This window comes from Dama dama, chromosome 20 (assembly GCF_033118175.1).
Source record: "Dama dama isolate Ldn47 chromosome 20, ASM3311817v1, whole genome shotgun sequence".
In the NCBI taxonomy this organism is placed as follows: Eukaryota; Metazoa; Chordata; class Mammalia; order Artiodactyla; family Cervidae; genus Dama; species Dama dama.
This window is the reverse complement of record NC_083700.1, coordinates 106,577,888-106,596,019: the sequence shown is the minus strand read 5'-3', so window position 1 is coordinate 106,596,019 and position 18,132 is coordinate 106,577,888. Positions and strand designations below refer to the sequence as shown.

The following is an 18,132-nucleotide window of genomic DNA, read 5'->3' as shown; positions in this document are numbered from 1 at the left end:
GGCTGAGTTTCTTCATTGTTCACCTGAAACTATCACAACATTGTTAATAGGTTATACCCCAATACAAAATAAAAAGTTTAAAAAAAAGATGTCTGCTTTCAAAGAGTTTCTAGTAAGTATTCTCTTTCTGTCTATTAATGCTTTAGCTTCTCCCTTTTCAACTACCACTAGCTCTCCAAATATTGTGATATTAGATTCAACTACTATTTTTTAGAAAGAACTGATGTGCCAGGCACTAGACCCTTCCTGTGCATTGTTTAATCAACAAACAAACCTACAATTCTTGTATTATTATTATCCCTATTTTTATAGATAGAAACTAAGACCCGGAGAAGGAAAGAGGGCTTATTATGCAGGATCACATAGTTAATTAACAGCATAGCTAGGATATGACACTAGTCCCTCTAATTCCAGGTCCAGTGCTTTTCCCACAACTCCAGGATGTTTCTTTCTTGTATTTACACACACTTCACCTTGATATCTTGTTAAAAGTCGGATATAAACTCTGTTAGAAATGTCAAGCTTTTAGGAAGCTATTAGATATAAGTTCCCAATATAAGAATATGTATTTGATTAATAAGCCTAGATACAACCAGTAACACTTAACTAAATCACCAAATGAGATGTCCGGCACAGCAACGCTATAATTTTTTCTTCATGTGGAAACAAATGAGACTTACACATTATGATCATTAATCAGGATTTGGCTAACACATCCCCTCTGCCTTTTCTTACAAGAAAGTTGCAGGTTTGAATCAAGAGAAAAAGATGAACAAATACAAATACGATTGCAGCCATGAGATTAAAAGACACTTGCTCCTTGAAAGGAAAGTTATGACCAACCTAGACAGCATATTAAAAAGCAGAGACAAAAAATAAATAAATAAATAAAAATAAAAAGCAGAGACATTACTTTGTCAACAAAGGTACATCTAGTCAAGGCTATGGTTTTTCCAGTAGTCATGTATGGATGTGAGAGTTGGACTATAAAGAAAGCTGAGTGCCAAAGAATTGATGCTTTTGAACTGTGGTGTTGGAGAAGACTCTTTAGAGTCCCTTGGACTGCAAGGAGAACCAACCAGTCCATCCTAAAGGAGATCAGTCCTGGGTGTTCATTGGAAGGACTGATGTTGAAGCTGAAGCTCCAATACTTTGGCCACCTGATGCAAAGAGCTGACTCATTGGAAAAGACCCTGATGCTGGGAAAGATTGGGGGCAGGAGGAGAAGGGGACGACAGAGGATGAGATGGTTGGACGGCATCACCGACACAATGAACATGGTTTTGGGTGGACTCCGGGGAGTCAGTGATGGACAGGGAGGCCTGGTGTGCTGCGGTTCATGGGGTCGCAAAGAGTCAGACACGACTGAGCGACTGAACTGAACTGAAAGTGCCTTAATTTAGACATCCTTGCTTTGTTGTTGTTGTTTGTTGGCCGTGCCGAGTGGCTTGTGGAACCTTAGTGTCCACCAGGGATTGAACCCAAGCCCTCTGCAGTGAGAGGGCTAAGTCCTAACCACTGGACCACCAGGGAATTCCTAGCTTGCTAATTTTTTTTTTCGGTATGGCAAATTTTTTAAATTGGAGTGCTTGATCCATTTATATTTAATATAATTATTATGTTCTTGGAAGTCTATCATCCTGGTATTTGTTTCCTCTTGGTCTCATTTGTTCCTCATTTCCTGCTTTTTCTTGGGTGAACTATCCCATGTATTTCCTCTACTGATTGCTATACTTCTTTAAACATGCTTTTTAAAAATTTTTAAAAAATTTTTTATTTATTTATTTTTGGCTGTGTTGAGCCTCCTTTGCTGCACGAGCTTTTCTTTAGTTGAGGTGAGCAGGGGCTACTCTCTGGTTGCGGTGCTCGGGCTTCTCATTGCTGTGGCTTCTCTTGTTGCAGAGCATGGGCTCCAGGGTGTGCAGGCTTCAATAGTTGTGAAACATGGGCTCAGTAGTTGCAGCTCCTGGGCTCTAGAGTGCTGGCACGATAGTTGTGGCACACGGACTTAGTTGCTCTGTGGCGTGTGCAATCTTCTCAGATCAGGAATTGAACTCGTGACTCTTGCATTGGCAGGCGGATTCCTTACCACTGAGTCACCAGTGAAGCCCTAATATACATTTCTAACTTAACACAATCTACCTTCAAATGATATTGTACTATTTTACGAATAGCATAAGAAATCTTACAATAGTATACTTTGAATCATTGTCCTTTGAATCGTTGCATATTTATAAATCCCACAATGTATATTATACCCACATTATATACTTATATAAATATTATATATATGTGTGTGTGTTTATATATATATATATATAAATACACACAGACCTAAAAGCCTTAATGTATTCCAAGCCCAAATAGCATGAAGAAAGGACATCTAGGCATATTAAAACCAAGGTGCTGAAAACTTTCCAAAAAACTGTTCATAGGCTTTACCAGAGTGCCAAAGGAATCCTTAGCACACAAAATATAAGGTTAAAAATCTCTGCTTTAAAAAAAAAAAATCTCTGCTTTAGACACATGAAAAAGCTAATTCAGACTCTTTAGGAAGCAAACAATAGAGATATTTTCTCCCCTCCCCGCCCCTTTTAAAACATCCAACAAACAAACAAAAACCTAGTCATCTTCTTAGATCACAGAAGAAGTAGTTACAAAAGAAAACCTTGAAAATTATATTTCATAAAAATTTAAAACTCTGCTCAAGAGACACTTATTAAACAATGAATTAGGCAAGTCAGAGAGCAGCAAAAAATAATCCTCAAAGGTACTTTACATGTATATGACTAAAGACTTGAATTCAGAGTATATACAGAACTACCTATCAGTAATGAAACCCCAAAAAAGATTTAAAACTAGGCAAATATTTAACATAAACTTCACAAAAGTAGATATATTAATTGTCAATAATCACATGAAAAAGTTCAAAATAATTGATCAGGGAAGTGCAAATTAAAACCACAGTGATCTACCACAACATATCAACCAGAATGGCAAAAAATAAAAAAGGACTAACAACCAACAAACATTGGCAAGGACATGAAGCAATTGGAGCTCTCATACACTGTTGATGGGAATGTAAAATGGCACAACCACTTTGGAAAAAACACCAAGTAGTTTCTTTAAAAAAAAAAATTACTTAATAATTCCACTGACAGAGTGACTGAACTGAACTGAATTGAAACTTGAAATAGCTCAAGTATCCATCAACAGAGGAATGGCTAAATAAACTGTTACATTCACATGATATATTCATACAATGTATTGCACCTAGCAATAAAAAGGAAAGAAATGCTGATACACACAACAATACAGATGAATCCAAAATACTGATATTATGATTTTCAGTTCAGTTCAGTCCCTCAGTCATGTCTGACTCTTTGCAACCCCATGCCAGGCACGCAGGCATGCCAGGCCTCCCTGTCCATCACCGACTCCCAGAGCTTATTCAAACTCATGTCCATCAAGTGGGTGATACCATCCAACCTTCTCACCCTCTGTTGTCCCCTTCTCCTCCTGCCTTCAATTTTTCCCAGCATCAGGGTCTTTTCAAATGAGTCAGCTCTTCATATCAGGTGGCCAAAGTACTGGAGTTTCAGCTTCAACATCAGTCCTTCCAATGAACACCCAGGACTGATCTCCTTTAGGATGGACTGGTTGGATCTCCTTGCAGTCCAAGGGACTCTCAAGAGTCTTCTCCAACACCACAGTTCAAAAGCATCAATTCTTTGGCACTCAGCTTTCTTTACAGTCCAACTCTCACATCCATACATGACTACTGGAAAAACCATAGCCTTGACTAGAGCAATAAAAAATAAATCCACCCTTTCCGGCGGTGACGACCTCCTCACGAGAACATGCCTCTCGCAAAGGATCTTCTTCATCCCTCTCCAGAAGAGGAGAAGAGGAAACACAAGAAGCGCCTGGTGCAGAGCCCCAATTCCTATTTCATGGATGTAAAATGCCCAGGATGCTATAAAATCACCACCGTCTTTAGCCATGCACAAACAGTAGTTTTGTGTGTTGGGTGCTCTACTGTCCTCTGCCAGCCTACAGGAGGAAAAGCAAGGCTTACAGAAGGATACTCTTTCAGATGGAAGCAGCACTAAAATCTCCCTGTATCAAGATGAATGGGAAACCATCCCAATAAACAAGTTTTGGATAAATAAATAAATAAACCCAGTGAAAATATATGTTTTTAGAGCTGTGAAAATATATGATACCATAATGATGGATACTTTTGCCCAAACTCATAAAATGTACAACAGCAAGAGTGAACTTTAACTAAAGCAGGGACTCTGGGCAATAATGATGTAGGTTCATCAGTTGTGACAAATGTATCACTCTGGAGGGGATGTGGATAATGGGGGAGACTATGCGTGTATGAAAGCAGGGGTACATGGGAAATTTCTGTACCTACCCTTCAATTTTGCTGTGACTATGAAACTGCTCTAAAAATCAATTCTTAAAAGCTTTAAAAATTAAAAATGTTATATATAAATAAAATTGTATATTATTTTTTAAAAAATCCTCTATATCTAGATATTTGCCATTTCTGATTCTCTTCATTTCTTCCTGCAGATCTGAATTTTTATCTGGTATCATTTCCCATCAGCTTCTAGAACTTCTTTCAGCATTTCTTGTAATGCAGGTCTGTCTGAAACAAATTATTTCAGCTTTATCTACCTGCAAATAAATATTTTTATTTCATCTTCGTTTTCAAGGATATTTTTGGTTTCTGTTTTTAATATTTTGATGTCATCCATTGTCTTCTGGCCTTCATTTCTGGTAAGTCATCCCTTCTTTATATCTTTACTCCCTGATATGAATATGTCTTTTTCTGTTTCTGTTTTCTTTTAAGATGTTATCATTATTTTTGGTTTTTAGTCATTTGAGTAGGATATGTGTAGATGTGGTTTTGTATGCATTTATCCTGCTTAGGATTGCTAAACTTCTTGGATCTACACATTTTCTCTTTCATCTATTTTAGAAAAATCTCAGCTATTGTCCCCTCAAGTACTTTTTTGTTTTTGTTATTTTCTCTCTCCTCTTTATCTGGAACCCCACTTACACATATGTTAGAACGTTTAATTTTGTTTCAGTCCTTGGGCTGAGACATACATTTTGCTCTTCTTTTTTCCCTGTTTGTATTTTAGTTTGGATATGTACTGACCTGTCTTCAGGCATCTGATTCCTTCCTCTGCTATGTTTGGTCAGCTGTTAAACCTATCAAAAAACATTCTTCATTTTTTACATCTTATTTTTCATTTCCAGCACTTACATTTGGTTCTTTTTTTTAGAGTTTCCACCTTTCTACTAAAATTCTCCATCTGTTCATGCATTTTATCCACCTTTCCACTAGAACATTTACATATTGATCATAACTATTTTAAAGTCCTTGTCTGATTATTTAAAATCTGAATTATCACTTCATTTGCTTCTAGCACTATTCCCACTCTTGACCATGGGCCACTTTTTGGTTCATTATGTATCTCATAATTTTTAATTATATGTTTTTGTGTAAAAGGACTGTAGAAACCAACACAAATTAAAAAGGGCAAACCTGTTTTTGTCAGGTCACTAATGTAGGGGAAATTAGTCAGTCTAACCTTGAGAGCTGAGCTGGGTCTCAGGTTTGTGGCAGCTCTACTTAGATTCAGTTTACTTCTGATTTCAAATGTTTTGAAGGTGGATCAGGGCTTTTCCTTTAGCAAGATTTGGACTCTGGACATCAACAATATTCTAGTAAACTCTTTGTGCTTTAAGCCAGTTCTCAGCTTTCTGAAACATGGGCGATCTCCTCTACTCTACAGTTTAAGTGCTAGATTTGGAGGTTACTGGACGTCTGGTTTCATGCCTGGTTTTCTGTTCCTCAAGAGATCTCTTTCTATCCCACTTCCTCGCTTCCAGCTTTTGCAAAATGGCTGTAGAGTCTTTGGTTGAGTCTGTAGTACCGCTGCTCATCCTTCCTCCTCCCCTAGTGGGTGCATCCATAAATAGATGAAGAAAATATTTTTTTCTTTTATATCTCAAATAAGAAAAAAGGAAATTGAAACTGAATTTTAGTATGAGCTCACTCACCTACTCTGACCCTAAGAAAATAATGAAAATGATCAGAATGACCCCTCATTCTTGCTGGAACTGCAACCCAAACCAAGTGCTCAAGTACTCAGAGACTGTTGTAAGATTGCACACATTCATGCCATCACTGGCTCCAACTACAGGGAAGCAAGACCAACTTTGGGGGCCAGGATTATTCAGGTGGTTGAAGAATCCCAATCGAAACAGAAGGCTAAAATCACTGAGGATATCATCAAGATGTGATCTCTGTCTTAAATATAATAATAAATAAATAGTATGGAAAAATTTTTTATTGGTTTCTGAGACTTGGTATCTTAAAATTTTCATCTAATGAGTTAAAGAAAGCAAAATGTAATCTAGTCCTAAGATAAGAGGCAGCATAGGCTAGTGGTTAAGCATCTGATCTCTGGAGTTTGAATGCCTAGATTCAGTTTCTTCACCTTAGCCTTTTATATAACCTTTGTGTGCTTTAGTTTCTTTAGTGGTAAACTGGAGATAATGGTAGTACCTACCTCATTGGGTTGTTGAGAATCATGTAGCTAATATATAATGGTTTTTTATAAGTTAATAAATCAGCACTTAGAATATTACTGACTTATAACAAGCATATAGAAATTTTCCAGTTATTACTAGTACTAACTTCAGCAGATTCAGAAACACAAGGATGTGTGGATAATGATACAAAATAAAATTTATGGCCCAAATTACCCCCACCCATTCCATATAATACTCTCAGCCCAAAGTTTCCAAACATTTTCCCCATATAACTTAGAGATTCCCTTTCATTACTTACTATCACTTTCCAGACTTAGTAGAGTTGCACATATGTATTCCTCCTGTATTCTATGGACATAGAAGAATAGACAAAGGGGAGGAGTCAACCTGAGTTGGCTCCTTGGCAAGTAGGATATGCCTCCACGGTCAGTTAACTGGAAAACAGATGAGTTGACCAGGCAAAAATACTTCTGGCCCAGTTCTAGCCTATGGGAAAAAGAAAACAAGAGGTACTCTGGAAGAGCAGAGGCACTAAGAAGTGAAGGAATGTGGCTTCTCCAGGGAAGAACTCATGAAATTCTGGCCCCAGGGCCTAGAAAATTGCTGTACATTTGATGACCTCAAAATACTGTTGTTGAGAAGGAAAAATGGTAGGTTGAACACATTGTGCTTATCTCTTCTACTTCTTCTTGGAGCCTCACAAAAATGAAAGCAAGTGAATAAGACCAAAATAAACACACAATGATAAAAAGAGTGGGAGAGGAGACATGAGAGGATGAGAAGCTGGAAAGCCAAGTGGAAAAATTAGCAGGGCTGAGAAAACTGCATACCGAGTGTCTACAGAGCTGGTACTAATGAGAAGCAAGCCATTTCCTGCCACAGAACTCCAGCTGAGCTCAAGTACCAGAGGACCTAGCTACTTGGGAAGAAAGACCCAGGGAGAAGAATGAGTTCAGGATGAAAAGATTAGATGAAAGTCTCTGTAGGGATCCATTAGCCTTCAGATCCCTTCTACCACCTGTACCTGTCAGATGTCTACTTCTCCCTGCCAGGAATCTGGAGGCTTAGTCTGTGGAGCAATTGAAACAGAAAGGTGCCTTACTAGAAAAAGGGAGAGTCATTGAAAGTCTACATACTGAATGAAGAAACCACACACTTCTCTGTCCACTTTCACCACACCCTTACCCCCACAGTCTTCTTATTTGGGTGACTAGGCTATTTCCTCCATAGGCTTGAAAATAAGGAATTCTTCTCTGGAGAAAATGAACAGGCTCAGAGAAATGACCTGGAGTTTAGCTTCTGCTGTGAAAGCTACCAAATGACAAAACCCATACATGGATACAGGATTCAAATCAGCCTTTTAATACCTGATTGTTTGATGTGATGGACAAAATATGACCCCTGGACATTTGAGAAAAAAAAACTCCAAAATAAATGAAAGAAACTAAATGAGAAGGAACCAACAACACTTGCTTCCCTTAGTTTCTGAGATTTCATGCATTCTTCTTTTCCTCCAACTTCACTGGCCATCCCTTCTCAAGTTCCTTTGCAGGATCTTCCTCATTTTCCTGAGCTTTAAATGTTACAGTGCCCAAGATCCTACTAATTCCAGGACCTCTTTTCTTCTCCATCTACAGTAACTCCTTTAGTGATCTCATCCAGCCTCATTGCTTCCTTTATCTGTATATTGTTGATTCCCAAATGTATATCTCTAGACCAATCTGTCCCCTGACTCCACTCTAAGCCTATTCAACCTCTCCACTTGGTGATCTAACATGCACCTCAAAATTATTGTGTTCAAAATGTTCTACTGATCTTCCCCTCTCCAAGAATCTGTACCTGCCAAAGTCTTCTCCATCTTCATAAACATCAATTTATTAATTAATATATATTAATAAATACCATTCCAACTGCTCAAGCTGAAAATCTTGTGTATTAGTACAGGTTTCCCCAAAAGCAAATGCTGAGATAAAGAGTCAAGTACAAATAGTTTATTTTAAAGAAGAAGCAATGGTCACTAGTAGGAGACTAGGGATGCATGGAAGAGAAAGCAGCCAATAAAGATGTGTTGGTAAACCAGCTGCCACTGATTGACTGTAGTTTAATCTTGTGGGAAATAGCGTCAAACACGTGTGTCAGAATTATCCCATCTGAGAAGGATATTCTGTATTTATATATCAGCTCCTGAGAATCACTGGTTGAGGGCTTCCTCTAGGTGGGGTTAATTTCCAGCACTTCCGGTCTAAGGTAGGAATTGTTAGAATGGCTTTCCTTCTGCACTCAGGCACAAAAATGCGGACACCTGGGACATTAACAGCACTGAAACTTAAGAATTATCCATAATGCTTCCCTCTCTCTCTCTTTTTTTAACCCTATACCTAGTCCATTAGCAAATCCTGTCTTCAAAACATATTCAGAATCCACAGCTACCACCTTGACCTAAGCCACCAGCAACATTCACCTGGATCATCGCAAGAGCTCACTTCTTGGTCTCCCTATTTCCACCTTTTCTCCCTATTTTAGTTTCCTAGAGCAATTATAACAAAATGCCAAAAACTGGGTGATTAAAACAATTGAAATGTATCATTTTTCAGGGCTATGCTCCCTCTGAAACCTGTAGGGGAAATCCGTCATTGCCTCCTCCTAGCTTCAGGTGGTTTGTGGACAATCTTCAGTGTTCTTTGGCTTATGGATGCAACACTCCAGTCCTCCATCTTTACACGGTGGTTTTGCTGTATCAGTTTACATAGTCTTTCCTCTGTGCATGTCTGTGTGAGATCGTATGGTGCAGACTTGTATCTGTGCAACTATAAATGCACAGAAAAGATTAGGGATTATACATATAGAATATTAAAAATAGTCACCTCTTTGAGGGAACTGGGAGATAGCTAAAGGGAGCTATACATTTTATATTTTGATATACAATATCATTGTGCATCTTACTCTACAACTGGATTTTTTTTTCAATTTAACAGTGTAGTTCACAGCTCCTTCTATGTCAGTACATATAGAAGCACCTCACACATTTTACTTATTATTTCACAATATGAATGTAGTTTACTTTTTAAACCATCCCTTTGATGAATTCTAAGGTCATTTCTATTTTTCCCTATTGTAATCAACAGTATAATGAACAAACACCCTTGTTATATGTTATGTGTGTACAGAAGTTCAAGTTTCTCAAGAAGAGAGACCAAGAATGGAATTAAGGATTTGAGGGGAGGCACAGTTAAATGTTTTTTTTCACAATTAAATTTTTGATAGACACTGACACACTATTTTCCAAGACAGTTATCCTACTTTACAATCCCACCAGTGCTGTTTGAGAGTATTCATTTCCCTCACTCTTACCAAATGGATTTAATCCATACAAAAATATTTTTCAAGCACTGTATTTTAAAAATAGCTTATTTAAAAAATAATAAAAAAAGCTCATTTTGTTCTCTGCTTTTCTGATTGCTCAGGATTGCACAACTTTTTTCATGTTTTTTAGCATTTGTGTTTCTTCTGTGAATTGCCAATTTTCTACTTATGAATTTGTAGGAACCCTTTATAATTAGTTTTATGGTGATTTTGTGAGTTTTAATTTTCCATGTAATGAAATCTATCAGTCTTTTTCTTTGTGGTTTCTAAATTTTTTTTAATTGTTAGTTGCCTATTTTAAATTGATAGTTGCCTTATAGAATTTTGCTGTTTTCTGTCAAACCTCAACATGAATTAGTCTAGTAAAATTTTTAAAATTCCTGTTACTTTATTTAAATTTTTTTTTTTTTTAATTTGGGTCCACCTCACAACATGTGGGATCTTAGTGCCCTAACCAGGGATCAAACCCATGGCCCTTGCTTTGGAGGTGCAGAATCTTAGCTACTGGACCACCAGGGAAGTTCCATGTAGTTTCTAAATTTGATGTATCATTAAGAATGCCTTTCCTTTGCAGCCAATTAAGCCGACTGTGCTCTTTTCCCCATGGGGGCCCAGTGTGCAATGGCTGCAAACAACAGCCTCCTTGGTAGTGTATGCAGCCTGTTGCCTGTACAGGTAGCCCTAAGGGACCCTGGAGACAACTCTTCCTAGTGGCCATTCATGACTGGCCTCCTGTTTCCCAATCTAGACTCCAGACAGGTATGCGCGGTACCTTTGGAAAGCCCCAGGGCACAGGGGCCAGGGTCCACATTGGCCAGATCATAATGTCCATCCGCACCAAGCCGCAGAACAAGGAGCATGTGATTGAAGCCCTCCGCCGGGCCAAGTTCAAGTTCCCTGGCCGTCAGAAGATCCACATCTCCAAGAAGTGGGGATTTACCAAGTTCAATGCGGATGAATTTGAGAACATGGTGGCAGAAAAGCGACTCATCCCGGATGGCTGTGGGGTCAAATACATCCCTAATCGTGGTCCCCTGGACAAATGGCGGGCCCTGCACTCATGAGCATCAGCGCTGTCCCCTCCTTAATCACGCTCACCAATAAATGCTATTTCCTGTCAAAAAAATTAAAAAATAAAGAATGCCTTTCCTACACTCCCTCTCACAACTTGGAAATAGTCTATCTTATCCACTATTACTTTGTTTTTATAGTTTATCTATCTTAATCAAATTGAAATTTAGTTTTGCATATGGCATGATAAATGGTTGGAACATATTATTTTTCCCAAATGGATAGACAGTTGTCTCAACATTTGTTGTAGACATTAATTTCCCCTCCAATTTGAAATAGCTTCTTTTTAATGCACTAAATTCCAAGAGAAATAGATAGATGAAGGGGGATATAGCTGGTGTTGGACCTTGTATTCTGTTTTTTTGTTTGTTTGTTTGCTTTTTAATGTTAATCTTTTCTTGGGCCAATAATATTCTATTTTAATAATTATAGCTTCGTAGCACATTTTGATATCTAATAGGGTAAGTCCTGAAGATCTCCTGGAGTAGGAAATGGCAACCTACTCCGGTATTGTTGCCTAGAAAATCCCATGGACAGAGGAGCCTGCAGGCTACAGTCCATAGGGTCGCAAAGGGTCAGACACGACTGAGCATGAGCACAAGCATGAGGATAAATCCCTCCTCCTACTTGGTCAACATTTTTGGCTATTCTGCCTTGTTTTTTGTCAACCTGACACATTTCATTAAAAAAAAATAGATAACTTTGAGTAGAAATGACATCTTTAAAATAAGAAATCTCCCATATGACTTTATATGTTTGGAACTTCTTTTATGTCTTAGAGTAAAACTTTGTAATTTTATTCATATAGAACTTTCACATTTCTTTCTGAGTTTACTTCTTGGTTCTTCATAGGTTTTGCAGCAGCTGTGAATTGATTCTTTTCCATGACAAATTCTAATAAGTTATCACTAGTCTATATAGGAAAGCTATTGATTTCTCTACAGTAATATTATACACAGTTATTTTATTAACACTCATCCATTCTAATAATTTTTTTGGTGGTCTACTTATATTTTCTATTTCAAATCCTGACTTCAAAATCTAGATTTTTAACTTTCAAATGAAAAATCTTTCATTTTCAAATAATGTTTGTACCTTTCTTCCATTCTTTTTTCTAGTCTGTCAGTAATAGTTGGGGCTTCCCTGGTAGTCAGATGGTAAAGAGTCTGCCTGCAATGCAGTAGACCTGGGTTTGATCCCTGGGTCTGGAAGATCCCCTGGAGAAGGGAATGGCAACCCACTCCACTATTGTCTGGAGAATCCCATGGACAGAGGAGCCTGGTGGGCTTCAGTTCATGGAGTGGCAGAGTCAGACACGACTGAGTGATTAACACACACACAGTAATAGTAAAGTACTCCAATATGATGTTGACTAGCAGAGGTGTTAATTGGCATGGTTTTCTTGTTCTTTATTTTAGTGAGGCTTGTGGTTCACCATTTTTCTTCTAAGAGATAATTTTGGGCATGGACAGTCAATTAACAGAAGTTTGAATGTATTATTTAAACAAATTGTTTACTTGGAATAGCTTCATTCAGCAGACAGCAGACATCATGGAAGAGATTCTATAGCTGACCTCTCTTGGTCCCATAGAAATGTCCTGACTAGGGGACAATGTGTTAAAAATTGATATGAGGTGGGTCTCCTGGAGACTGAGTTGCTGCCCAAATACTTTTCCAGTAACTCTTTATACCTGTTCCTTGCATGGGTAACACATCTTGTGCATATTACAGTAATATGTTCAACTTTACAGGATACATCTGTATTTAATATAAGTTATTTAATTTAATAGACTACATCTGTATATAATATTTACATACTTATTTAGCTCTGGATGATTTCCTTCATGGGGGGTCATAGTGTGGGCATCCCCTTATGGGGAACTCCCACCGCAAGTAATGTTCACCTTTGGTAGATACTTTTTATCACATTACAGAAAGATAGCATGGTTATAATAATAATAATAGCATGGTTATGGCTATCTATTTCAGGATATCAAATTATTCCCAAAACTAGTGGCATAAAGAAACAACTATTTTATAGCAAGTTCTGGCAAGGATGTGGATAAAAGAGAATCCTTGTGCATGGTTGCTGGGCATATAAATTGGTATAACCACTATGGAAGACAATATAGAGTTTCCTCAAAAAATTAAAAATTGAAATACCATATGGTCCAGAAATCCCACTTCTGGGTATTTATCCAAGGAGACAAAAACATTCCAAAAGATACATTCACTCTCCCAGATTGATTGCAGCATTACTTGTAATAGTCAAGACATGGAAGCAAACTAAGTCCTCATCAGTGAATGAATGGATAAAGAAAATGTGATATATATATATATATATATATATATATATATATATATATATATATCAACCCACTCCAGTACTCTTGCCTAGAGAATTCCCTGGACAGAGGAGCCTGGCGGGCTGCAGTCCACAGGGTTGTACAGAGTCAGACATGGCTGAAGCAACTAAGCAGCAGCATGCATATATAATGTGCCTATATATAACATATATACATACATATATACAATGGAATATTATTCAGCCCACAAAAAAGAAGGAAATCTTGCCATTTGTGACAACATGGATGGAATGTTGAGGGCATCATGCTAAGTGAAGTAAGTCAGACAGATCTTATGATCTCACTTATATGTGAAATATAAAAAAACAAAAATCAAAGTCATAGATAAAGAGAACAGATTGATGTTTGCTAGAAGCAGGAGGTGGGGATGGGAAAAATGGGTGAAGAGAGTCAAAAACTATAAACTTCTATGAATTCTCTGGCAGTCCAGAGGTTAGGTATCTGTACTTCCACCGCAGGGGCATGAGTTTGATACCTGACCAGGAACTAAGATCCTGCCTAGCAAAAATGAATAAAAAATTATATATATATATATATATATATATATATATATATATATATATATGGTACAAACTTCCAATTATAAAATAAATACATCCTGGGGATATAATGTACATGTTGACTATAGTTAATAATTACATATTTTAAAATTGTTAAGAGGGTAAATCTTAAAAGTTCTCATCACAAGGAAAACAATGTTTATTATATGGTGACAAATGTTAACAAGACTTACTGGGGTAATCATTTTGCAATATAGACAAATATCAAATCATTATGTTATATACTTGAAACTGATATAATGTATGTCAATTATATACCAATAAAAAAATTAACAACCATTTTATTTTGCTCATGGATTCTGTTGGTCAGGGATTCAGAAAATGATAGTGGAAATGGTTTGTCTCTGCTCTGCAATGCCTGGAATCTTAGCTAGCAAGACTCAAATAGATGGGGGTGACTCAAATGGCTGGTGGTTGGAATCATCTGGAGGCTTTTTACTCATTTGTCTGGCAGAAATAGCCAGAAAGCTGGTCTTAGATAGGACAGTCAGCTGGAGCATCTACACATGGCCTCTCCAAAGCGGTGGCCTCAGCGTAGTCAGAGTTACAGGGCAGCTCTGGGCTCCCAGAAAGAAAGTGCCAGCAAGCAAGGAAAAACTGCGTGACCTTTTGTAACTTAGCCATGGAAGTCATGCGGCATCAATTCTGCAGTTCTTTGTCAGAGTGGTCATAAGCCGACTTATATTCAGAGAGAGGGGGCATGGGGACTTCCCTGGTGGACCAGTGGTTAAGAATCCACCTTACAATGCAAGGGACGCAGGTTTAGGCCCTGATTGGAGAACTAAGATCCCACATCCTGCAGGACAACTAAGCCGGCAAGCCACAACTAGAGGAGTCAGTTCACAGCAAGGAAGATCCGGTGCAGCCAAAACAAAGATAGGGGACATAGGCCCACCTCTTAATGAGTGTTAAAGACTTTGCAGCCACGTTTTAAAACCACCACTAGTTGTCAGCTCAAATGTCACTATATCAGAGAGGCTATCCCTTCCCAACTTTTCTAAACTTGCCTCTCCTAGGTACTCAATCTTATTGTGTTAATTTATTCTACAACTCTCATCACAATTTGTAATTATCTATTCATTAGTTTGGGTTTGTTTTCTTTTTCTTGTTAGTCTCACTTCCAGACTGTGGACTCCGTAAGGACAGGAATCCTGATTCTCTGGCTCACCACTGTATTCCCATGACCCACAACAGGGTCTGACACATGGCAAGTATTCAATAAATAGTTATTGAGAAAACTAAATAACATATGTCAATAAATATTTTCACAAAACTGAATAAACTCTTATCTTTTCATCATCTCAAACATGCTTGAACAAAGCATGGACACGCTTGAACAAACATGCTCCCCCAAAGCTTGGAGCTCACTATTTCATGAGAACCCTTCCTTCTTTGGACCACTCTGGGTATTAGAAAAAAAATCTGTTAAAAATTAGATCTTTTCCCCAACCTATAGATGAAGGACGCTTGTTCAGAAATCAAAGGGAATGGGCATTTTTTGAGCCCAACCTAAGTGCCAGCACTACGCAAAGTGCTGTCCACTCATTATCTTCTTTGATTCTCTCAATAACCCATAAAGTATCCATTTTACAGATGAGGAAAGCTGAAGTGCAGAGAGGCGAGGTGACTTACCAATGTCACATGGTCTACATAACTGAATTTTGAGAATTACTATATAGAACTGGAATTTGAGGCCAGGTTTATGAATTAGGGAATGCCCCAATTCACCCTTTTAACTTTGTCTTAAAGAGAAATAAAAGTCAATCATCCTGTTAAAAAGTGTAGTTGAAATAAAGGCTGAAAGTAAAAGCAAACATAATAATTGATTTGTTTGTCAAAGCCTCACACGTTACCTTCCTTGCTAGCTAAGGCATCTAATTGACAGAGATGGGGAGATCAAATATATTTGCCAAGTCTCTCTATTCCTTGCCCTTAAACCATGAACAAGTAGAAAGCTGCCTGTAAAACAGAACAAAAGGGCCATTTCTCTTCAATATTGTACTGGAGGTTCTACTCAGAGCAATTAGGCAAGAATATAAAAGAAAAAGCATGGGGACTTCCCTGGTGGTCCAGTGGTTAAGAATCCACCTTCCAATGCAGGGGGCATGGGTTCAATCCCTGGTCAGGGAACTAAGTCCCACATGCCATGGGGGCAACTAAGTCTGAGTACCAAGACTACTAAGCCCACATGCTCTGGAGCTCTTGTGCTGCAACAATTAAAAAAAAAAAAGGCCTGCATATCGGAAAAGAAGTAAAACCAATCTCTATCTGCAGATAGCATGATCTTATATATAGAAAACAGTTAAAAAAAAATATACACACACATACAAGACTATTAGAAGTAATGAGCAAATTCAGTAAAGTTGTGGACACAAGATTAATATACAAAATCTGTTGTATTTCTATACCTGAGCAATGAAAAACTGAAAAATGGAATTAAGAAAACAATTCCATTTACAATAGCACCCCTCCAAAAAAATAAAATACTTAGGAAAAAATTTAACCAATGAAATGTAAGGTTTGTACCCTGAAAATTATAAAACATTATTGAAAGAAATTAAAGACCTAAATAAATGGGAAGATAGCCTGTGTTCATGGATTGAAATATTCAATACTGTTAAGATGGCAGTACTCCTCAGATTGATTTACAGATTAAATGCAATCCCTATGAAAAGTCAACTGCCTTTTTTTGTGTGCATGCATGCAAATGGACAAGTTGATCCTAAAATTCATATGGAAATGCAAGAGGCTCAGAACAGCCAAAACAATCTTGAAAAAGAACAAAGTTGAAGGACTTAGATGGGGTGCCAGTCTTAAGCAGAGGTTTCAAGAAGACTCAGGGACTTCCATTTGCTCTCTCAGAACTCTGTTTGGAAAGGGCTCCCTGAAAACATGGCCAGGCTAGGCTGCTGTATAGTGAGAGGTCACACAGAGCAGAGACCAGTCAGCTGAGTTCTCCCGGCCAGGCCCCAGACAGTGAGAGAGATCACCAACATTAGTAAAAGCCCCCTGCTGGACTATAGTTGACCAGACCTGTAAGTGAGCCCCACTAAGCCCAGCCCAGACCTGCAGAGCCCGTAAGTCAATTCATAGACTCATGAGCAAAAAAGTGTTTATCATAGAAAAAAAAAAAAATAGGAAGACTTATACTTTCTGATTTCAAAACTTATTACAAAGCTACAATCAAGACAGTGTTACAATAGCATAACAATAGACATAAGATTGATGGAATGGAATTGACAGTCCAGAAATAAACCCTTACAGGCAATCAATTAATTTTGACAAGGGTGCTAGACGATTCATTGCGAGAAAGAATAGTCTTCAACAAATGGGGCTGGATAACTTGGTATCCACATGCAAAGGAATGAATCTGAATATTTACCTCGCATCCTATACATAATTTAACTCAAAATAGATCAAAGAACTGTAAGAGCTAAAATTATAAAACTCTTAACAAGTTAGAAATAAGACTTCATAACCTTGAATTAGGTTTCTTAGATATGATGACAAAGAAGCACAAGCAATCAAAGAAAAATTGGACTTTTAAATTAAAACCTTCCGTGTTTCAGAGGACACCATAAAGAAAGTGAAATGGGGAATTCCCTGGCAGTCCAGTGGTTAGGCCTCCATGATTTCATTGCCCAGGGCCCTAGTCCAATCCCTGGTAGCGTAACTAAAATCCCTCAAGTTGGATGGTGTGGGAAAAAACAACAACAAAAAAACAACAAATAAGTGAAATGACATCCTACAATATGGAAGAAAAGTTTTACAATCATATATTTGATAAGGGATAAACTTTGGAAACACTATGCTAAGTGAAAGAAACTGGATTTAAAAGACCACATATTGTATGATTCCATTTATATGACATATCCAGAATAGGCAAATCCATAAGGGCAGAAAATAAATGAGTGTTTGCCAGGGACTGAGGGGAGTGACTGCTAAAGCATTCTGTTGGGATGATGAACATGTTTTGAAATCAGATGGTAGGGATGATGGCACAACTTTGTGAATACACTAAAAACCACTGCATTTTACACTTTAAAATGGTGAATTTTATTCTATATGAACTATATCTCAATTTTAAAAAATGCAGAAGACCAAGGCTGCCGATGGAGTAGGAGCAGGTGGGCAGAAATTCTGTGGCGATACCAGGCAGTGTGTCTTGGCCAGCTAGCCTAGTTCAGTAGCGT

At 37.8% G+C, this 18,132-nt stretch overlaps 2 protein-coding genes and 1 non-coding gene across 3 annotated transcripts; all 3 read left to right on the top strand.

Annotated features, from left to right (window-relative positions):
• The first annotated feature begins 3,832 nt into the window (after positions 1 to 3,832).
• On the top strand, positions 3,833 to 4,112 carry LOC133040379 (small ribosomal subunit protein eS27-like). The gene has a single exon (XM_061120097.1). It carries the CDS (start codon positions 3,861 to 3,863, stop codon positions 4,110 to 4,112), a length of 252 nt encoding a protein of 83 aa, XP_060976080.1. The 5' UTR covers positions 3,833 to 3,860.
• A 2,881-nt stretch (positions 4,113 to 6,993) lies between these two features.
• LOC133041268 (large ribosomal subunit protein uL16-like) lies at positions 6,994 to 11,043 on the top strand. The gene is made up of 2 exons (XM_061121731.1): positions 6,994 to 7,004; positions 10,691 to 11,043. Exons 1-2 carry the CDS (start codon positions 6,994 to 6,996, stop codon positions 11,004 to 11,006), a joined length of 327 nt encoding a protein of 108 aa, XP_060977714.1. The 3' UTR covers positions 11,007 to 11,043.
• LOC133041826 (small nucleolar RNA SNORA70) lies at positions 10,511 to 10,645 on the top strand. The gene has a single exon (XR_009689388.1). It is a non-coding gene; the product is annotated as a small nucleolar RNA SNORA70 (small nucleolar RNA).
• Positions 11,044 to 18,132: the final 7,089 nt, after the last annotated feature.

Excerpts from the sequence above, each read along its gene's own strand:
- LOC133040379 (XM_061120097.1), top strand. The coding sequence starts at position 3,861 with ATGCCTCTCGCAAAGGATCTTCTTCATCCCTCTCCAGAAGAGGAGAAG.